This window comes from Gossypium hirsutum, chromosome D09 (assembly GCF_007990345.1).
Source record: "Gossypium hirsutum isolate 1008001.06 chromosome D09, Gossypium_hirsutum_v2.1, whole genome shotgun sequence".
NCBI lineage: Eukaryota > Viridiplantae > Streptophyta > Magnoliopsida > Malvales > Malvaceae > Gossypium > Gossypium hirsutum.
The window spans coordinates 52,129,400-52,152,037 of record NC_053445.1 but is presented as its reverse complement, the minus strand read 5'-3'; the positions used below and the strand labels follow the sequence as shown (position 1 = coordinate 52,152,037).

General features: G+C 29.2%; 5 protein-coding genes across 8 annotated transcripts; 4 read left to right on the top strand and 1 right to left on the bottom strand.

Annotated features, from left to right (window-relative positions):
- Window positions 1–3,688: 3,688 nt before the first annotated feature.
- Window positions 3,689–7,330, top strand: LOC107929153 (ADP-ribosylation factor-like protein 5). The gene is made up of 3 exons (XM_016860510.2): window positions 3,689–4,082; window positions 4,186–4,389; window positions 6,767–7,330. The coding sequence occupies exons 2-3, from the start codon at window positions 4,198–4,200 to the stop codon at window positions 7,124–7,126; spliced, it is 552 nt and encodes a 183-aa protein (XP_016715999.2). The 5' UTR covers window positions 3,689–4,082; window positions 4,186–4,197; the 3' UTR covers window positions 7,127–7,330.
- Window positions 7,331–7,341: 11 nt separating this feature from the next.
- On the bottom strand, window positions 7,342–10,167 carry LOC107929154 (guanine nucleotide-binding protein subunit gamma 2). Its single transcript, XM_016860511.2, has 4 exons — window positions 9,662–10,167; window positions 7,837–7,889; window positions 7,687–7,731; window positions 7,342–7,575 (listed from the first exon to the last, which is right to left on the bottom strand). Exons 1-4 carry the CDS (start codon window positions 9,767–9,769, stop codon window positions 7,491–7,493), a joined length of 291 nt encoding a protein of 96 aa, XP_016716000.1. The 5' UTR covers window positions 9,770–10,167; the 3' UTR covers window positions 7,342–7,490.
- Window positions 10,168–14,551: 4,384 nt separating this feature from the next.
- On the top strand, window positions 14,552–16,528 carry LOC107929044 (proline-rich receptor-like protein kinase PERK9). Of its 4 annotated transcripts, none has more exons than XM_041101366.1 (2): window positions 14,552–15,134; window positions 16,346–16,528. In XM_041101366.1, the coding sequence occupies exons 1-2, from the start codon at window positions 14,609–14,611 to the stop codon at window positions 16,504–16,506; spliced, it is 687 nt and encodes a 228-aa protein (XP_040957300.1). In that variant the 5' UTR covers window positions 14,552–14,608; the 3' UTR covers window positions 16,507–16,528. The 4 variants fall into 4 exon arrangements, with proteins under 4 accessions (XP_040957300.1, XP_016715869.1, XP_016715868.1 ...); XM_016860380.2 differs by lacking the exon at window positions 16,346–16,528 and adding an exon at window positions 15,994–16,276 and having other exon boundaries at window positions 14,555–15,134; XM_016860379.2 differs by lacking the exon at window positions 16,346–16,528 and adding an exon at window positions 15,706–15,987 and having other exon boundaries at window positions 14,555–15,134.
- Window positions 16,529–18,298: 1,770 nt separating this feature from the next.
- On the top strand, window positions 18,299–18,913 carry LOC107929057 (uncharacterized). The gene has a single exon (XM_016860396.1). It carries the CDS (start codon window positions 18,299–18,301, stop codon window positions 18,911–18,913), a length of 615 nt encoding a protein of 204 aa, XP_016715885.1.
- Window positions 18,914–21,767: 2,854 nt separating this feature from the next.
- Window positions 21,768–22,349, top strand: LOC107929056 (uncharacterized). The gene has a single exon (XM_016860395.1). It carries the CDS (start codon window positions 21,768–21,770, stop codon window positions 22,347–22,349), a length of 582 nt encoding a protein of 193 aa, XP_016715884.1.
- The last annotated feature ends 289 nt before the right edge of the window (window positions 22,350–22,638 follow it).

Genomic DNA, 22,638 nt, shown 5'->3' with positions numbered 1-22,638 from the left:
CAGACAAACTTTGCTTTTATCTGCTTTCTGCCAAACAGAGCTTTGAGGACTAATGGTTAGTTAAACGGCTAAATAGTACAAATCAAAATATTAGGAGTTATTTTTTGTTCTTAGGTGGCTATTTTTAATTGGTTGAATTAGATATTCCAAAAATTTTAACTGCACCATACATCCCCAAATTCTTACAGTTAAATTCTTAAACTTTAAATCATTTTAAGTACATCCCGAACTATTAATGTTATATCAATTAGATCTTTTTGTTATTAAATTTATTAATTTAATTGTTAAATTATGTCTCAAGTCTTATGTAGCTTAAAACTAGAAAAATAAATGAATGTCATAATTTGAAGATATTTGATGCAATTATTACTTGTTCAAATCCAGTTCAAATTTTTTAATTACATATAAGTTTGTAAAAATAAATTTAAAGAAGTATTTGGAAAATTTATTTTTAAATTTTCTTTTAAAAAACAATGCTTTTTCTAAAAACAATGATATTTAATTTAGTTTTGGTTTGCTTTTTTTCTAATCCGAATATTATAAGATTATTGCAATTTTTCTAAAAATCAATCAAATTTGTTATCATTATTAAATGGTTAAACCCTATATTTTGATAAATTTTAATATTTATTCTGTGTACTTAAAATTTTTAAAATTAAGTTTTCTTATTTTTTTATTTAAAAATTTCAGTCTAAAAATTAAAATCTTATGATATGGGGTATGACTGATGGAAAATAAACATGATAAGGTGACAATTTTTTATAGAAACTACCAATATCGATAATAATTGGACTAGTATATTTAAATTGAAAAAGTAGGAGGATTAACTTTTTAACATTTAAAATACTGAAGGTAAATATCAAATTTTATATAAGTACAGGGACTAATAACATAGTTTAACCTTTATAAATTATGGCTATTTCATTACCGGACTTACGATGAGATTGAACCACTTGAGTCTAGCTACAAGTGAATTGTACAGATGTGCTGAAAAAGTGTTTTAGTTTGGGCCTTAACGACGTGGATTGATAGGATCGGCATCACCATATTTGATCCTCTGGCCCACTTAAAAAGATGTTTAAAGCAACGTTTTTTAAACGTAATCGGTTGAATAGATTAAATTAAAATTTTTAAAAATTAATCCAATCGGTTTAACCAATTCAATCATCAGTTTAATTAATTTTTTTAATTTATTTGTATAAGTTTTTAATTTAATTAATTTAAAGCCACTTTATAAATTAATATCTAGATCGGTTCTTAATTCAACAAGTATGATAAATAAATCCGATCAAATTCAAACAATATTATTTAAAGTTAAATTTAATTAATATAAAAATGATTATTATAAAAATGATTATTATAAAGTTTTTAATTTCATAAAACACAGTTAAAAAAGGCATGGGTAAATATTGTAAAATCTATCATGTCTTTATTGTAGATGTTGAAATTTTAATATTATTATTGCTTCATAAGTATTGGATACATTCATACATTTCTCACTCCACTTTGTCTTATCCCATTCTATATATTTTTCGATCATTTTTAATTATTCAATATTTATTTACAATTTTATTTTATTTTTTAATTCAAATATATTTTAAAATTAGATTAAGTGACTAATTAGTGTTAGGTGTAGTGGTAAGAGACATTGCATTTCAAATGAGATAACACTGATTCAAACTTTGGAGACAACATTATTCAATGAGACAATCATGAACCCCGAACATAGACCGTGAAACAAACACGAGGGTAAAAAAAATCAAAATGAGTTAAGATAGAAAACTATTATTGTAATACCCCAATGTTTTGGTTTCAAACTTCAAAGAAATCACAAGTATTTTAAAGGTGAATTAAGTCTTTGGAGAGAAAGTATGAATAATGAAATTTATTAAGGATTAAATTGTAAATTTTTAAAAGTTGAAGGATTGAAAGTGTAAATTTATCATTTGGGAAAGGGGATGAAATTTTAAGAAATATTTTTTTTTATGAATGGGACATGGAGATATATTGATATGTGAAGTTGGAAAATCGAGGTAAGAGCTAAACTGAATAAAGTAAAATGTATATGGATTAAAGTGTAATTTTTTTATTTTATGGAGGAGGAGGACCTAAATGTATTTTTTTTTCATTGTTAATTGATATTTAGAGACATTGTGGGATTAAAATCCATATACTTTATATTATTTTAGCATGAGATTTATTGATCTTTAATTGAAATTTGTTGAAATTTGATTGGTTGGAGGAAAATAAGGATGAAATTGAAAGAATTTTTCTTTATATTATTTTTAGCATGAGAGGACAGCAAGCAAAAGCAAGGAAAATGAAAGAAATAAAGAAAGGAAAGAAAGCGATAAAAGAAAGAAAGAAAAATTTTGTATGAATTTTTCTTGTTGTATTTCAAAACTGTGGCCTAATTTAATATCCTAAAGTGTTAATGAGATATTTTCTACCATGAAAATCAATTGGTTGAAGAAGACTGTGAAGAAAAATATTAAGTTGAAGTGAATTAATTGAATTTAAGTTAGTTTATTTTAATTTAAATATTTAAATTTTAATATGAAATAATTAAATAAGAAATTATTAAGATTGTTGAATATGTATATTGAATTTAGCAGTGAATATGTAATTAAGGGCATATTAGTAATGTAAGAAGTAATAAAGTGATAAATTAGTGATTAGTGAATTTTATGAAACTAAGGATTAAATTATAAAGAGTGAAAGTTATTTATTTGTCATTGATTGATAAGTGAACAGATGTAGAACAGAGAAAACACCATAGAAAGGACAAAATTGTAAAGAGAGTAAAATTTGGTATGTGAGATAAATATTATGATTGAAGGTTTAAACGAGGTGAAAAGTGATATTAAAGTGTTATGAAAGTAAATATTGGATTTTCATGAATTCAAGGTTTAAATTGTAAATTGTTCAAAAATTACTAAGCAAGGTAAAATAGTACAATAAAATATTTAAGTGAAGTGTTATAAGAAAAGTGCTTAATGATAGTGAGTTGAAATCTAAAGTACTAAGCCTTGTGAATATATGTTATGTTTGTTTTTTTATGATTTGTGAATAAAGTGTACGTGTGAAATAAAATTGCACTGAATGTGTTTATCTGATTCAAAGTGACATGTTGATATATCAAATATGTTACGTTAATAAATGCTTTAGTGAATTCAAATGAAATATGATACATGATAATGAAATGATTTTGGAGTTGAGAGGGGCTGGGGGTTACAAAGGAAACTGGGTTGGTAATACAGGAGTTCGGAAGGGGTTAAGAGAGGAGTTCCCATTATTAGAGTTCCGTTATAGACCGTGAGTTCATGTTTGGCCTGGATATTTGCAATGTATTGAAAATTTTAAATTTTTTTTGTATATTTGTTAAAGACTGCAAAAGGGATATGTAAAAGTAAAAGTGTTATAGTGATATATATGATTCAATAATACATGTGAGTTAGGTGTTTATGTTATATTTGTGATATGAAAAAAAAATTAATACGTAAATGTGAATGTTGATGGGTGATTATACGTGTTAAAGTAAAATCTATAAGTTATAAAATTAATTTATGTTTTGAAAAATGAATTAAAGATTTAATTATATTAGTAAAATAAATTGGATGAATAATAATTCAATTATTTTAAACTCTTACTAATATAAGACGTACAATTACACGTATAACATAAGAGCATAAATTATAAATACAAATATATATTCTATCATAGCAGATGAAAATCCGAAACCTGAATCAAATTTCGTGTGCATAATGTATGCAAGTAAAAAATGTACAAATGAGAAGAAAAAAAATGGCATAAGTGGCCACCAAATCATCACTAGTCATACACGTCACCAGCTACCGTGTCCAATAGTCCAAGCATCAATGCCCCTCTACCTCTCCCTTCTATTTCTTCTTCTTTTTCCTTAAAAATTATTTCCACTCTTTCTTCAAAATTTTCCGAAACCAGATCGGAAATTCCCTTTCGTTTTCCCCCAAAAAGTTTCCAATTTCTCCTCCTTCAGGATCGACGCTAGACTATCCATCGCCACCGTTCATCATCGTCTCAGCCGCCTCTCTTAAAACCAGGTAGAATAATGAATATTTTATTGTTCTTTATTTTGTTAGATCCGTTTCATTGATCGGGTTATATAAAAAAAGGGTTGATAATTGATTGATTTTTTTTCTTAAGGGATAAGAAAAGATGGGAGCTTTCATATCGAAGTTCTGGTTCATGTTATTTCCCGCAAAGGAATATAAGATTGTGGTGGTTGGGTTAGATAATGCTGGCAAAACGACGACGCTTTACAAGCTTCACCTTGGTGAGGTTGTTACTACCCATCCTACTGTTGGCAGCAACGTTGAAGAGCTTGTTTATAAAAACATCCGTTTCGAGGTATTCTTTCTTTCTTTTTTTAATTTTTAGATGCTATTTACGGTTTCTCAATTATTTAATTTCCGATTTTTCATTTTAATTAATTTTATTGAATTTGTTTTTTATTTTCGTGGAAAAAAATTGGTGGATTATAAGTTCAAAACTCAAAGGGCCTGTTAATGTATTAGTGCGTTGTTAAATGGTTTGAAATCTTCTTAGTAGATTCTTTTAGACTTGGAGAAAAGGTTTGTGGGGTTGAATAAAATAGGTTTAAAACTTGGAAATATTTTGTTTAGTTTTCATGCCATGATTATGTAGCCAATCAAATGGGTTTTTTGCTGATTGTGAACCATGGTGAATATCTTCATAATTGTGATTTTGTTTTATGAGCGTTATGAAATGAATCCACACATTTGAAGGGAAGTCGGTTAGTACATAGCTTTGGATGCTAAGTATTCAGAAATTCGTTTTTGGAGCTCTCTTTTTTTTTTGCATAACTGCAAGTGCTCTCATCCGTTTTAAGGTTCGAGCTTAATTTTGTCTGGACCAAAGTAGTATTTAGTAAAGCCCTTTCAATAGTGATGACTCTAAGATTTGAACTTAATCTAAATGCCCGGGGGAAGAAGTACCGCGCCACTTCTTTTGATCACCTGTTGGTAATTTGTCTTTTGAACTTCACCAATACAAAAAGCATTAAATTCAAATGTAAACTTCATCAATGACAACCCCTCATATCCAAATCCCCCTAAATCTTGTTCAGGCCAGAGTGGTATTCAGGTAAAGCCCTCCCAATAGTGATGACTCCTAGATTCAAATTCAGTCCAAATGCCTAGGGAGATGTCCACTGCCACTTTCTCTGATCACCTGTTGATAATTCATTTTTGGAACTCCAATACAAAAACCATTAAATTCATATTGAACTTCACCAATGACAACCTCCTATCCAAATCCCCCTAAAATCTCAAGGCCCTCACAGGCCCTACCACCACCTCGCTCTTCTTTTTCTTGTGTGTATCTCTTTTCGTTCTTCTCCTCCTATCCTGTCTCAGGTCTGCTTATACCGCCTGCCCATCTCCTCCTCCTGCTCTAGTCCTTGACCTGAGTCCCCTCCTGCCTTGAAGTATTCAACAAGCAAACCAAAGACTATAAATAGAAAGTCAACAAGATAGTTCTCGACAACCTAAACTCATAGATTTCCGCTTGAACCATGAGTTTTTGAGTTTTGGCCTGGTTTGTGTTATGTGGTCTCTCGCTCTGCATCTCTCCAACATGTTTTGATATTTTGTTTTCGATCCTACTACTTGTTACTCTATCTTATTTCATACTCTATCTCTCTTTACTTTGTTAAAGGACAAGAATTTCCTTTTAAAGGGTATCAGTTTAATGGAAATAGTGAACCTTTATCTCAGTTAATTTCTGCTAAACTGCATTTGCAACTGCAATCAACCACAATTTATGTAAATTATTTTTTTCACAATGCTATTGAGGCTTTTTTAGTGGTGGTGGATGGGTGTCTCAGCCTTGAAATAGCAAATGCAACAACATTATGATTTGAAACCCCGGGTTATACAACTATGATGTATCACAGATTTGTTTTCTAATTTCCTGTAGGGTGTGTCAACTGTCAAGAGCTTTGGTACTACCTACTTAGAAACCTATAAGCTCATTTTACTAGTTCTGATGGAAAGTGCATTATGTGATTTCAGTAAAACATACTACTGCCTTATATGATGTGAATATTTATCCTGTTTATGTCATAGGTTCTTTTAAGAGACCTTTTTTTTCTTCCTTTTGATACAAAGCCTAAACTGCCCATAACCTCTGATCCTTTAAGTGGAGGATATTATGCATTTAAGCGCATTCGAACCTACGTTCTCCAGGTTGTTGCAACATCAACAACGTCAACCGAATTAAGATTCAATCAGCCTTTTAAGAGATTTTTTTCTCTATACAGATAATGAAATGACATGAAATTGTTTATCCATGTATGTATATGTGCCATGAAGTAAAGAGATGGAGACACTTTAAATAAGATGAATTGGACAGGCTGTCTTTGTTTACTATGCTGATTTGGTGGTTCTGTTCTCACTCCATTCTTTGCTTTCCATCATTTTCATTAATATAATCATCTTTGTTGAGTTACTGTTTCTTTCTCATTTAGTTCGAGTAACTTAACTGCAGAATGCAGTAGTTTAGCTAGCAAGCATCGACTTCAATTATTTGCATCAGGATCTTATTCTTGCTATGATCTTCAGCTTGTCCTTTATAAAGATCCAATTTTGAAGCTGCCCTTTCTATATTTAAGATTTGTCTTAAGAACAAACTGGATAGTGAATATAATGGTTTCATTCAGATTTTAGGTATCTGCTGGGCACCTAAAAGTTTGTATTTGCCTCAGGTATGGGACCTTGGTGGGCAAGACCGACTACGGACATCGTGGGCAACATACTATCGTGGAACTCATGCTGTTATCGTGGTGATAGACAGTGTGGATAGGGCGAGAATCACCATTATGAAAGAGGAGCTCTTCAGGTTGCTCGCACACGAGGACCTACAACATTCTGTTATACTCGTCTTTGCAAATAAACAAGACCTAAAGGATGCAATGACCCCAGCTGAGATCACCGATGCCCTTTCGCTTCACAGCATAAAAAATCACGATTGGCACATCCAAGCCTGCTCCGCACTTACCGGAGATGGACTGTACGATGGTCTTGGGTGGATCGCCCAGCACGTTACCGGAAAAGCACCAAGCTGAAAAGGATCTGTTCAATGAGAGAACGACCCATTCATTCTCCATATATATACTATGGATTCTGCTGATTGATCACCGAAAAAAACAGAGTGAACTTTTGTGTACCATCTTCTGTATGAACTTTTTCTATATTGTTTTTAAACATTTCAATTTGCCTCTCAAGAAATTGACATTTTTATGCACAATGACATCTTTTTCATTTAAAAATACGAGAATGATGAAAACGTTGCTATAGATTGCTGTAAAATTGTCGTTTTTTCTGCACAATGAAATACATATATCTCACAAACATCAACAACAATGTAAATAAAGCCTCTCCAAATTTAAGATCAAAAAGAAAAAAAAATCATCCAAATAAGCAATATTGTCACAGTATCCAACATTTGCAGCCTTGAGATTCCTGGGGACCTTCAAACCATCTATCCCACGTGAGATTTAGAGGACCATTTGTGCTGTCAACAATGGTAAACATACACAATTTTCAGAAATAGTTGAGTTTTTCTTTAATATTTTAAGCAATTAAAAAGGAATTAATAAAAAAGAAAAAGGATATATGTAATCACATTGGAAGGAGTGGATCAGGTGTACTTTCCACTTTACTCAGCATCCTGCCAATTACCATGCATAAATAAAAACAAATTAGAATCAGCTTTTGCCCTTAATTTTCATCTAAATTAAGAATCCAAATTCATTTTTATAGTATTAATGCTTACTCTTTGCATGCAGTTGATGCCTTCTCCATCTTTTCCAAGTGCTCCAGCTCTTCCTGTGTGTACACAGATCATCACATCAATTTATGGGAAACCATTTGGCAAGAATCGAGTGAGTTTTGGATACGAGGTGATATGTGAAAAACGAAGAGTTGGAGCAACCTAATGACATTTTATGTTTCAATCTTTTAAGCATGTATGGTAACCTATGAAAGATCAAACTGGAAGAACCTCAATGTTGACTGCATCAATACTTTTACACCTGTTAATATGCAAAGTCTGCAAATAATTGCAGTTCCTAGAACTGATTCTCCGTATAAAATAAGGAACACAAGAACTCAGTCGTTCAAGCTAATTTGGAATCTTTAATTATTTCTAATGTTAGACAACTGAAACTGAAAGAGAAGGCTTCTTTTATTGCAGTCGAAATCAACCTGTTCCGGCTACAAACCACTGTCCTATATATGTACGAGACTATAGCCTGATTAACCAATTAAGGTGCCTTTCAACTTATAAAAGAAACAATTAACGTAATCCAATAAATCTCGGGTTTAACAAAATGAACTTTACAAAAATGTCCCAACAATAGAGGCATATGGACATCAGTAGGAAAGATATGCAAACAAGGAACCTCCATGTAAGGGATATAAAAGAGGATAATGGAGAATAACTTTCTATGTATTTTACCCCATAAATTTTCATGGATTCGGAACAAGCAAACAACTTTTGTCAATTCAAACTTTTGATGATAATAAGTAGCACCCTTTGAATTCCATCTACATTCCTTCCCTAGTTGTCGGCAAAAACATATAATGTCCCCTTCAAGTGACGTTCATGAGGTTGACAATTCAAACCCGGTGTAAAACAAAATGCCAACATCTAGAAAATGGATACTAACCGACTACTAAAATCTCAAATTCAGTTGTTCCGATTTTGTCCGAGTAACTTTCAGAAAAAGCCTTCCCATCATTTTGGTGAGTGATGGTAACTTATTCAACATAAAAAATGAAGCAATGACATTCATATTACAAGTTAATAATAGATAACAAAGTAAGCTTCTTTTTCACTGATGCATAGTTATCCAATTAGGTTATAAGTACAGAATACTGATATAGCAATTGACAGCCACCATGCATTAACCAAAAAAAGGACTTGAAAATAAATTCCAAGACACTGAAAACCTGGCAACCTAACATGAACTGCAAGTTCTTAAAGCTTTTGTATCTCGAAAGGAAATATATGGTCACCAGACAGATGATGTAAAACATTAAGGCTTCTTCAGATGGGGTCGAAAACGGTAATGACTTCAAACTGAGTGGTTCGAGCAAACGAGGAAGCAACTAAATAAGTTGACATTGAAAACCAGTCCACTAGTGTCCCAGTGAATTAAACTAAAAGAAATTAGTTTAAAGTTCATTGTATATACCAGAAGGCTTTTAACTTCATTGCCAAAACCAAGAGGACCACCTATGTATTAAAAATGATCTAGAGCAATACTATATTACCATGTAATTCAAGTCTTATCTAAAGACTACACTTAGTACACTGTTTAAGGTCAATTAATATACTAACAAAAGGATTTCTTTTCATTAACTAGAGACAAGATTCAGCAATTGAGTTCAATCTGTCTTAAAAATAAATAACATAAAGACAACATTCAACAATACAACATCAAGAATTTTTCATATCAAATTCAAAGACACAATCAGATAATCAATCAATACAATAAAAAAACAACTATATCAGACAAGAAAACCAACATTTCAGCAGCTAAAACCAAAACCCCGAAACAAAGATGATCTCTTTTTTTTTGGTTTTTTTTACTAACCTCTAAGAATCTAGCTTCTTGGTCTAGCCTTTTGAGTTCAGCTTGTATCCTATGTTTCCCTCTGGTATCAATCCGACCCACCATGGATTGTGATCGACCCGACTGCATCTCCTTTAAAATCCTATAAACAATTAGCCAAAGAGGGGAAAAAAAACCAAACAATCCCAAAAAAATGGAAAAAAAATGTTGAAGCTTTATTTAGCTTATTATGTCGGAAAAAACATGGGAAGAGAGGGGGCAATTAAAGATGTCCCAGAGAAATCCTCATGGACCCCATGAAAAAGGCTTGAAAGAAATTTAGTCAACAACCAATTACTTCTTCTCTTTGAAACAAAAAACAAAGTAGCCTTCTTTTAGGCAAAGACAAATTGGATCTCTTGGGGGAATTTTAAGATGAAAGTGGTGAAACAGAATTGGGTTTTTTCTCCCCTCGTTTTATTTCTGTTGGCCTCTCGAAGAAATAAAAGAGAAACAAAGAAGAAAATAAAGGGACTTTTTTTGAGTTTAAAAATGAAAAGGAAAATAAATAAAGGTGGCGTCATTTTCTGTCTTTTTCATTTTAAGGGTGTTGGTATTGAGAGGTTTGGTATAATGTGATTATTCAAAATTTTAAATTAAGGGTAAATTTATATTTTGATCACTTAATTTTAAAAAGTTTTAAAATTATTATTAAATATTTAAAAAATTTTATTCAAGTCATTAGATTATTAAGTTTTTCTTTTCTAAATGAAGTAGACTAGTGAGCTACAAGTAACAAGTTGGTGATTGGTATAGTGAACCGGTACCCATCAATAAAAGGAACATACCTTTTATTCGCAGATGTTTAGATTTTGATTCGTAGATTCATAATATTTAAAGTTGTTTTGTGAAAAAAATTATAGAAGAAAAATGGAGGAGAGTTTTCGAGGCGGTGCGAACAGAGAATGTCACACAGTAGTGATTTTTAACAGTCAATGACTTAAATGAAAACTTCCGAATAGTTCAGTGATTATTTTGTAACTTTTTAAAGTTGAGTGACCAAAACATAAACTTACTAATAATTTAGTGACCTTAAGTGTAGTTTATCCAAAAAAAATCTGATTAAATATATCCTTATGTAAATTTAGTGTTGGACAAAAATAAATTAATCAGAGATGTATAGATTTATCCGAAACAATTTACTAATTAAAAATTAATTATATAAATATATTTTTAAATAATAAAATAGATTTTTGTCCAAAAATAATAATATAGTTTGTTTTAATTTTTATATTTTTAGCTAATTATCAAACTTGCTTTTATTTAAATTTTGGACCGTTAATTTAAAATAGTCACACTATAAATTAATTTTAAACCGTGAATAACTCTATTTATAATTTATAAGGCAATGATGGCAATAATTTATGCTTAGTCCTTATTATCATTTAAGTATTGGTTTTATTCATTAATTAAATTTTAAGAGTAAATTATGTAAACATCAAAATGGTAGGGGTTTAAAACTCTTATAGACAAATAAAATTCTCCATATTTCGCAATCAATGGTAATTTTTCTTTCCTTTTAATACCAAAATTATTGTTTAAGGCAAATGTGGCAATATAGTTTCATTAAACATCAAATGTTTCGATGATTGGATTAGATCGAAAGTATCAGGGAGGTCCCTATATTAGGAGTTATTCTCTTTACTTAAAATAAATAAATTAATCCTTATACGTTACATCAAATAGAAAATTAGCTTTTTTTTATTAAAAGTTACATTCGTTTCTAATGTTAAAAATTGGTTTAGTTGATGGAATAACTAAACAATTACACGTAGTGTGTCATGTGTTCCTCATGTTGATGTACATGACCAATTTTTAACAGTAGAAAGGGATAAAATTTTGAATGGCTAATTTGCTCTTTAATTTATCTATTTTTTACAATTTAAAAATAATAAATATAAAATTATATTTCCATATTACTAATTGTATTTTGATATAATTAAATTTGAATAAAAAACAATGTTTATTAAATTATTTAATTTTAAACTGACTCAAATTTTAAAAAGAAATTACGCAAATTTTAAAATTGTATATAATCATGAAGTATTTAATTTAATCCACCAATAATAAATTTTTTATTTTTAATTTATTCTTGAAAATATAGGAATCATTTTAATGCTTTGACATGAAATCTTTACTCATGTTTTTCTTTTTTTAATTATTATTTCTAAAAAGTAAAAGAACAGAAAAGATATCCTTTGAGACCTGTTTTTTCCCATGCGATGTTTCCAACTTTCACTTTTCAAATGCGAAAAAAAAGTCTTGGGATTATTTTCTAATCATGAATTTCAACTATTAAATTCTCGATTTTAAGTTTATTCTACTTGCCATGTTAAACATTATTTTGTATTAACAATTTTATATATTTAAAATTAAATTTAGATACAGGTTGAGTATTCACTTGATGGTGTGAATATTGTTGTCAGTGTAAGAAGACATGTGTTCTCCTATTTAGGGGTCGAGGAAGGGCTACGGGTAGACTCGAAGGCTCGCCCAATAAGTGAGAGGATTTAGGAAAAAATATAGGCTTAAAAAATAGAGTTGAAAAAAAAAGGAGGCTTATTTTCTAAACAGGCTAGGCTTCAGGTAAGTTTTTTTTTAGCTCCGACTTGGTCTGAATTTACAAAAAAAAAAACCCTGTTCTTTTTTGCTGTTGTTTTCACTATTTTTGTTGTTGTTTTTGTTACTATTTTGGTGTTGTTTCGTTATTATATTGTTACTATTTTGTTGTTATTATTTGGATATTGTATAACTTTTGTTTTGCTGTTAATTTTGCTACTATTTTAGAGGTATTTGCTTGCTAAATTGTACATATTTTAGTGTTGTTTAGGTTTTGATGTATTAATTTTAAAATTTATTTTTATATAAAAATAACAACATAAAAAATTAATACGGGCAGGTCAGACTCGAGTTTTAACAGTTTTATTCGGGCCAAGCTTGGGTAAAATTCCAAGCCAATTTTTTGGGCCAGGTCGAGTCCGGATCTAGAAAACTAACCTAAAATTCTATTGATGATCACGGAGAGTTGTAAGCACTGTATCACAAAAAACAGATATGATAAAAACCTATAATGAGATTAATGTTAAAAAATTTAAATTTAAATAAAATTTTCTATCAATTAAATATTAATCAAAGATGAAATGAAAACAAAAACAAAAAAAAAATTCCTCACCCTATGAATAGATTTGACTGTTGGGATTTTGAAACAAAACAATAGTGTTCATCTATGATCATGAAGAATGAACTATACAAGTCAAATTTGTTAATTGATGAAATGATTGCTTTGTCAAATTAGCAATTATGAAAGCAAGTTATGGTTCATTGAACTTTAAATTATTTTTTAATTTCACTTGTGTTTATTTTTATTTTACTAATAATGTTCTTTATTTCACATAATTAATATTATTGAAATTGTTTAACATAATTGAAATATATTAATTATTTTTATAATTGAAATATTATAATAATAAATTCAAATTATAATTAAAAAATAATGAAAATTGTGATTATTTTAGCTTCTAATTAAATAGAAATACTTAAATGATGGGTTCTAATGCATCTATTTTATAGCAATAAATTTTTAATTTTATATTGTTGAAATTTAGATAGCAATAAAAGTATAACTCAAAATAAATATTTAGATATTAATGAAAATATAATTTAATATGATACAATTTACTAATATAATAAATAATTAATTGATAATAATTTTTAACTGACGTTAAAAAAATCAACTAATTAGGGAACGCCACGTAATGCCTTTTATATTTTTCGTAAAATAATTATAAAAATATTTATAATTACGAGAAACTGAAGGAAGAAACTCACAGAAAACTGAGTCTACGACACCTTGAGGCAATGGACCCCTCTAACCCAATTTAGTAACAGCCTACCAATCTAAGAAAAAGCCTACAATAGACCCATCTCTAATTCACCACTTCGAGATTTAAAATTCTTTTAAAATTCTAGAATAATTAATATGATTTCTTACTTTATTTTTTATATTATATATCAATTTTATGGTTAATATTTAAATTTATAACTTTTCGTCTTAATAAATTTTTTTTAAGATTTGGACTTGAATAAAACTTAATCCGATTAGAAGAATTCGAAAAAAAATAATATTTAGAGTTAATCAAACCGAGTTATTAGAATAATTCGAGTCAACTCGAATAAGTAATTCAAGTTTCGAGTTTGAGTCGAGTTAAATTTTACAATTTGAATAACTTAAATAATTTGAATAATAGATTGGTGTAAATACCTTTTTGGTCCCTATCAATTTTAAAAAATGAACAAATTAGTCTTTCTCAACAATAATTACAAAAAAAATTTTAAGATAATTTTCAATTATTCAAAATATTTATAAAAATTTCAAAATTTACCTATTTTAAAAAATTATAAAAATTACATATATAAAGAATATATAAATTTAAAAATTAAATTTTTTTAGAAATAATAATTTTGAGAATTAAAAGAGTTAATTAATTATTCAAGTTTATCATACTAAAATGTCATATTATTATTATTATTTTGCTTTGAAAAAGTTTTCAAATATATATGTTTTGAAATTTATATACTTTAAAATAGAATTAATTATATTGTAATAAGATTTTTGTTTAACATGTTTAATTTTTTAATTTAAATCGAAAATTTTACTCAGTTTCAATTTAAAAATAAAATAAAATTAAAATAATAAAAATAACTCTTCAACTCAATTAATTGAGAAATTTTTTCAACATTCGAAGCAACGCTAACTCCATTAGATCTGGTAATGACAGGCCTTCTCGACGTTACACGTCCCAAGCTTTGCATGAAACGCACGTATTAAGACACTGTTACACGTAATACTTACACATTTCGATTTCATTTTTGTTCGGTTTCACAAATCTATATTTTTTCAACTCCCTAAAATTTTCTCACAAATCGATCATGTTCACTGCACCCAGTTTCTTGAAAATCCTTCCTTTGTTTTCTTTCAAATCAACCACAGTTAAATTACCCATCTTGCCAACAACCACAAAATTATCGCCGCCGTCATCGCGGCGGCTACGCCTATTAGCTGAAAGTTCCTTTGGTGTCCCAAGGGAGATTGTTTCGGGTCCAAAGTATAGGCCTCTTTCAGTTTCGCCATCGCCACCGGAGATTTCAAAAACTCCTGAAGTTGACCCTTCCGATTCCCCATTAGAATTCACCACCGGTGACCCTCCGCCACTTGGTCGTCCCGGGCCTGACCCTGGTCCCGATTTTCCAAAGCCTCCATTGGGGCCTCCTCCAGTTGATCCAGAAGTAGTTCCTCTCCCACCACCCGGTCAAAAGCCACCGCCTGAAGTGGATCCGCCGCCTTCAACACCTCCGGGTAATGTGCCGCCACCGTCTATACCGCCGGAAATTCCAACACCGAGCATCCCTCCTGATATTCCACCACCTAAAAGTCCTGATATTCCATCACCGAAAGGTCCATCCTTCGTTTTCTAGCAAGATGTAGAACTTTTCATCAGAAATAAATGGATTTCACTGTCCATATTATCACAGAAGAAAATGGATATTCATCTTGAAAACGCTTCTTGAATCATATAAATTCAAGTAATATATTTTATAACGTAGCATCTAAAACTTGAATTATAATGATTTTTTTTATATAATTGCACTAATTTAGATTTCATTTATCTTTGGGAAAATAATAATTAATATGGATTTTAGTTAAGAATAAAATTCCTGTGCCTATGCCCGTTTATGTGCCCCATCACTAATTTTTTTGACATATTCAATTAATGAATATTGAGTAAATTAATGGAACTTTACTGTTTCTCTTGTTTCCTTTTCAATTTACTCCTTTCTTCACTTCATTTTCCGTTTACAAAATTTACGTTTAAAATGTAAAAACACTATTAATTCTATTAAAAATATATATAACAAAGAAAGAACTTTATCTCGAAAGTTCAAAATATTTTTCTGCCCGTTTACTCATATGTTCTGTCATTGATACATCAGAAGAATTGGCATTGAATGTCAAATATAAGTTGTAGGTCCCGGCTTGCTGCTGACTAGTTTTATCCGTTCCGTTTCGGGCTAGCGTCTCGCCCTTGCAGCGAAAATAAGCGTAACATCAGGTCCTGAGGTGTGGTTAATCGGTTCATCCAGGCCCTAGGTTTTGGTTTGAACTGGACACAAGAAATGCAAAGTTACAACCGTAGCAATCGTCCTCAATAATTAGAATGATTATTAACATTGTCATCACTATAATCATCATTATCGGTGTCATCCTCATCAATAACAAGAAGTTGTATAATGATCACCACCCTTCTTGAATGCAGCAAGAGAGAAGAAACGAGAGAGCTTGTTTGGGAGCCATTTGTAAAGTATTGGCTGAGAGATCAGCTCCTTGACTTGTCATAAATCTTTCGAATGGATATTGCTAATCAATCCATGAACATGAACATGAACATGAAGTACTAGTGTTTATACATTTCAATTTTGTTTTAGATGGAACCACGGTGCTCTTCCCGTTTTAGCGGATTTTTCGAGATGTGTGCTTTGTTTTTTCTTTAATCCCTTAACTTCTCTTTCGGCAGATATTATATAAGTGTCGAAGTCTCACTTTGAGCGAGCTCTGACTTTGAAATAAGTTCATTAATACATTTGGCAGCTCTATGTCTATTATTGCAGGCCTTCAACTTTGGCAGTCAATGCAGATATTGAAAGAATCGTATGCATCTTCAAAACTCAATCGTGTTGTCCTCAGTCCAGCTAAAAATGCATTTCTTTCATATGAATCATTTCATTTTTCTTCCAATGTAAAAATACCTACAAACATGAAATATCAATAAATATTAAAATTTTATATTTAAAGTTATAATACCTTTTAGCCATTTATTTTCTTAAACTCCATAATTTTTAGGTATAATTTCCTACGCCTTTGCAAACTCTTTAAAAAAATCTGAACTCTTATATGAATAGTTAAGGTGGTAGTACATACATAATCACTGATATATAATTTGGGCACCACGTTCTTTCTCACACATATCACTCAAATGAATCAATTATTTCATCATACAGTGAAACAACACCATCTATAATTGTTCATCCCAACAAAGATGGTAAAAAATCTGTGTTCTTTATTTGTTTGATATTTTGTATCAAAGGATACAACATCGCCAAAAAGATTGTAGTCTACCATCATTTTTGCATCAACCTAAAATATATTAGTAATTAAACCATTACCATCTAACCATATAGAAAAAAGAATGAAGGGTCTTCAACTTTTATTTTCTCAAAATAATCTAACAAGCTACATGCTTCTCCGAGCATCAAAGATCGTTTCCGTTTAGTTCCTAAATTATTTTTTGGCCTGTTTTTGTAAACCCCAAACCATCTCGACCACTTGATTCTCGAGAAACCATATCAAATGCAAGTTTAAGTTGCGATGATAACATATGAGCACACGATTTAGGAGCAAGAGAATGATTGTGCTTCTCTTCAAAATCAGTAACTCGATATTTTTCATTCGATTAGCACTTGATAACAATATGAGCCAAGCAATTGGTTCTAGCTTCTTTGTGATGAGCTTTCACCATTGTTTTTTCTTTAGAACATGTGAATTTCCTTGATGTTACAACCCCGTGTGTTCTGCTCTCTCCGGCATAATCATTGTAGTACACATATGCCTCTTGCTCAAAACTCCATCCCAAGTTTCATTGGTTTGAAAAGTGTAAGAGCTACATAATCAATTGAAATTGTTTGCATATCCATAAATCTACCACGAAAAAATAAAAATAATTAAAATAGTTAACTGCTTGAATCTAAGAATTATTTTTATGTAATAGCTATAGATTAAACATGAAAAACACCAAGATCAAATATTTAAACAAATGAAAGATGAATAAAAAAGAATAATATTACCTGACTTTTTAGAATTTCGTACAGTTGCTTTTGATTGCTGTAAATTTGTTTGATAAATTTAAAACATAAACTTTGTGCCTCGATACAAAATAAAGAAAGGAAGATACATTTTATCTGTGATTACTGATTAGTGTAAAAAGAACCGTGGTAGTTTGAGAAAAAAAATTAAACGGACTGGAGTGAAGATAAACGCTCATCCAAAAAAACCCTTAATTTTGAATATTAAAAAGTAATAATTCAGGTCTCTTAATATTATTTAATATTGGATACGAATAGAGAGAAGCCCAACCCAATATTAATAATTTTAAATGGACTAATATTTATAATATTAAATGTTAATATAAAAAATTTAAATTAATTAAGAGAAATTTAATTTATTAAAGTTATATTTAAAATAAAATTTACCTTAAATTTTTTTTCTTTATAACAGAAATGTAACAAGAAAAACAATCATCAGATTTTTTGTTATGTAACAGCATCCTAATTCAAAATTTGTTAATTTGTAGTTGTTAAATTTTTTGAAAATACATCTTTAACAAAAAATTAAATTTAAATAACGAAAAATGGGTATGGTAAAATTAGATTGTGTAGCACAATTCAAATAAATATGTTATTTTTGTCCATAATCGATGCCTTAAGCTAGTTTAATTGTGCTACACAATCTAATTTTACCTTATTTTCATTTCTCAATCATCTCAGCTAAGAGAGAAGATAACAGAGATGAAGCATTTAATCCTCTTCCTTATTTTCATCTCTTTCTCTAGATCTACTGCATCTTCATCGATATCTTTAGCTCCATCTTCGCTCGATGCTCAATTTTTAAGCTTTCCTAAACCCGAGGAGGACCAATCATTTTCTATGTTGCCTGTCGACGTGGATCCTAGGCTTCAACAACTCTGTGAAAGAACTGAGTACCCGATCAAATGCTTAACGACAACTATTTCATTCCTAGATGATAAGGCTGTTGTAGATCCTGTATCGATTGTTAAAGAGGAGGTTGATGTATTCTACGGCAAGGTTAAGGAAGCCTTGCACAAGGCTTCAAAACGATTATCAAATCGTTCCACCTCAAGATTTGTTACTAATCGCCTTAAAAGTTGCATTGATGACTACAAAACTATTCTCAAAAACAAACAGAAAATCATTGATGCTATCTCTATGGGTGATACCAACAAGTTGATCAAGGACCTAAACTCTAATGTGGACAATATATATGCATGCGAGGATGAATTTAAAGAAGCCAATATTAAATCCCCAATAATAGAAATGGATTCTTTGCTTGGCAGGATGATTATAAACAGTTTAAGCATTGGTGTTGACACAACACCTTTTTAAGGAGTGTTTGATTGATCGAGTCTTACATTAGGGCATAATTTATCATTATTTTTTTATTTTTTATGACCGAGATCTCCCAAATATCTCTTTTTAATGGGCAAATCCAAAAACATGTAATGCCGACTTTATTCTTTGATGTCTTAATTCTTTTAGATAAAAACAAAGAAATTATTATATCTAAATTGTATTTTTGTATACAAGTAAAAAAATTACATTACAATGAGGGAAGGGGAAACGGGTTTACAAACACAAGTATCGAATCTCAGGTTTATTAAGGCTCAATCGAGTCCCAACTCGGTTTGAAGTTGTCAAAAACCTATTATTTTTACAAGAGAACAAATATTACTTTTAGGAGATTTTTATCTTTCTTTCTTTCTTTCTTTCTTTATTTATATAAAACCTAAAAAAGTACATACATACATATATGATAAGATTTGAACCCAAAACATCATGATATTTACCCATTCAATTTTACTATTTCAATTAAAGCTATATTTTTTTTATTTTTTATAAATTTATTACATATTTATTTTTCACCTAGGCGTGTGCCATGATCTAATATTCATTATAATATTTCAATTTTAACACTAAATTCATTTAGTTGTTATTTAAGCATTACATTTGTTATGAATGATACCAATATTATATTTTAATATAATTTCAAGGAGATGTTTTAGTTTTGATTATCTATTTTGTTATGTTTATTTTTTATAGACATAATTATTACTTGAAAATTTTCAAGATTATGTAAAAATTTAAATAAAAAATTATTAATTAATTTTGTTAATATATGTTGAAAAGTTAAATAAACAAATAAAAATATTGACAAGTTTTTAAAATATCACTAGATTTAATTTAACATATTTAATAGAAGTAGTTTGGAAAGTTTACGAATTGAATTAATTCTTACTCTATCTAACATGTTTATATAAAATATTATTAAAAAAATAAAAAATAATTATCATTAATAACTGTTTTAAAAAAAATTACAATCAGATTAAAAAATTTTAAGATTTTAAGTTTGAGTTTAATTATGTGTAAATTATGTGTTGGTTCTCAATCCGTGTCTCTTTTGGTTTATGTCCCACTATGTATGGACATGTATAAATTTATTCTGGTCTAAATTTGAATATTTTGATTACTACTTCAATCGTGCTTTATATAATTAATCTTTATCATAATTATTTTGATGTATATTTTATAATTGCAATTCTGAAGTATAACTTTTAAAAGAACTTACATATTTTAATTAAAAATATACTATGCTTAGCATATAATTGCATTAAGTAAATATATGGGACTTAAATGTAAAAATTTAAAATATTGGATATTGTTTTTTTTTCCAATGTTACTAAAAAAGAGTAACATTTTATGTATAAATTTTATTCTTAAATTTAATAATGAGAAGTATGGTTGAAATTTTTCTACAATTGAATTTTTCATATACTTTAAATTATATAACCGAGATATTCACACATAAAATTTTTAATTTTTTTTAGAAAATAATTAAAAATTAAAATTAAAATTAAAATGATTGTCCCAAATTTAACTCACTCATCGATTTAATATATAGTCAATCTTAAATTATTATTGTAAGTAAATTTAATCGTCATAATTGAAAAATCATAATATAAAAAATATTATTACCATCAAAAGAATAAGTAGATAAATGTTTTATATAATAAACAATTTTTTTAATTATTTAAATTAATAATTTTTTATTTGAATTTAATTATTATTTATTTAAATAATTTATTGAAAAATTATTAACGCCCTGCTTTAGTGGGGGAACTAATGCTAGTTGTGATATCAAAACCATAACAAAAAACCTGTTAATTAGTTGATAAAGATTTCCAAATATTTCTTTTTAAGGGTAAACTATCAAAATAGTCACTCTTGTTTGCATCAGGTTATATTGTAGTTACTTATGTTTGAAATGTTGCATTTTAGTCACTTACATTATCGTGTTATAACATTTTAGTCACTAAGTCGTGATGTGGCGCGTTAAATCATCATTTCAAACGAAAATTTTAGGTTGAATTATACAATTGGTCCCTATATTTTTTCATTTTGAGCAATTTTTTATGTTTTTTTAACTTTTCTTTTCTTTTTTCTTTATTTTCTATTCTCTTTTGCTTCTTCATTTATTTTTCTCTCTTCTTCATTTCTTTTAATGTGGTTTTTCTATGTTTTCCTTTTTTTAAAACTAGTCCACAAGCTTGCCTCACTCGAAAAAAATAAATTGTTCAAAAAATAAAACTATAAGGACTAGTTTAATTAACGAGTGAAAAATATAGAAAAAATACGTTAAAAGAAACAGAGGAGGGAGGGAAACAGAGGGAGAAGCAAAAGAGAATGAAAAATAAAGAAAAAAATGAGAGTTAAAAGAACATAAAAGAAAAAAAATTACTCAAAACAAAAAAAATATAAGGACTGATTGTATAAATTAACCTAAAATTTTTGTTTGAAATGATTATTTAACGTGTCACGTCAGTTTACTGTTACACCATTAACGACAATTAATGGTTCAGTGACTAAAATGTTACAATGCGATAATGTAAGTGATTAAAACGTAACATTTCAAACATAAATGACTAAAATGTAACATGAGGTAAACAAAAGTGACTATTTTAATAGTTTACCCCTCTTTTAACAATGTATTTAAATGTAAGCCATTATAATAAAACAAAAAATTGTTATACTAAAATTAGATTGTATCGCATAATTCAAACTAAGATGTTAATTTTGCCAACAATCAAGGCCTCGAACTAGTTTAAATTGATCATTAATCACTATTGCTCAACTCATCTTTCTATTTCTCAATCTTTAGCCTCCAAAAGAAGAGATAATTAAGATGAAGCATTTGATCCCCATTCACGTTTTCTTCTTATTCTTTATGTTTACTACTTCATCAATAGCTTTAGCTCGATCTTCATATGATGTTCGACAAGGGGATCAAACATTACCTGTCGTTATTAATCCTAAGCTTCAACGAATTTGTGATCAAACTGACAACCCAGTTGAATGCTTAATAACAACTATTCCATTCTTACATGAAAAGGCTGCTATAAATCCTGTGTCTATTCTTAAAATTAAGGTAGAAGCAGTTGATATTAAGATTAAGGAAGCCTTGGACAAGGCCTCAAGGCTTTTATTATATTCCTCAAACTCAAAACCCGTCACATTTTGTTTTAACGTTTGTATCAATAATTACAAGTCTATTCTCGAAAGTAAACATAGAATCCTTGATGCTATCTTGCTTGGCGATGACAAACAACTGAGGGTGGAGCTAAGCTCTAATGTGGACAAAATATATCATTGTGAGGATGCATTTGAAGAAGCCAACATTAAGTCACTAATAACAGAAGTAAATTCATTGCTCGGGAAGATGATTTCAAATAGTTTAACCATTACTATTGACATGGTCCACTTTTAAAGGAAGATTTGAAGTTTGAAAATTAAATGTATAAAAAGTATTGTATTTTTTGTAATAATTTGATTTGTAACCGCCAACTTCTATCTATTTAATAATCAATTTATATGAATAAGACATTACATAATTCTTCATTAATCTGTAAGGATTAAATCACATTTTAGAACTTGGTAAATTTTTTTATATTGGAGTTGGTCCAATTATGCCTTAAATTTGTCCCACAGCAAGGTCTAAACTTTTTTTGGGGTCTAAGTTAGGCTTTAAACACGACCAATGTTCACACATTAGGATT

Bases quoted from the DNA above. Each gene is read 5' to 3' on its own strand.
- LOC107929153 (XM_016860510.2), top strand. From the start codon at position 4,198: ATGGGAGCTTTCATATCGAAGTTCTGGTTCATGTTATTTCCCGCAAAG. The intron at 4,390-6,766 runs GTATTCTTTCTT...TATTTGCCTCAG, and splicing joins ATAAAAACATCCGTTTCGAG to GTATGGGACCTTGGTGGGCA.
- LOC107929154 (XM_016860511.2), bottom strand. From the start codon at position 9,769: ATGCAGTCGGGTCGATCACAATCCATGGTGGGTCGGATTGATACCAGA. The intron at 7,732-7,836 runs GTAAGCATTAAT...GGTAATTGGCAG, and splicing joins GCATCAACTGCATGCAAAGA to GATGCTGAGTAAAGTGGAAA. The intron at 7,576-7,686 runs GTGATTACATAT...CATTGTTGACAG, and splicing joins CCTGATCCACTCCTTCCAAT to CACAAATGGTCCTCTAAATC.
- LOC107929044 (XM_041101366.1), top strand. From the start codon at position 14,609: ATGTTCACTGCACCCAGTTTCTTGAAAATCCTTCCTTTGTTTTCTTTC. The intron at 15,135-16,345 runs GTCCATCCTTCG...CTATTATTGCAG, and splicing joins TGATATTCCATCACCGAAAG to GCCTTCAACTTTGGCAGTCA.
- LOC107929056 (XM_016860395.1), top strand. From the start codon at position 21,768: ATGAAGCATTTGATCCCCATTCACGTTTTCTTCTTATTCTTTATGTTT.
- LOC107929057 (XM_016860396.1), top strand. From the start codon at position 18,299: ATGAAGCATTTAATCCTCTTCCTTATTTTCATCTCTTTCTCTAGATCT.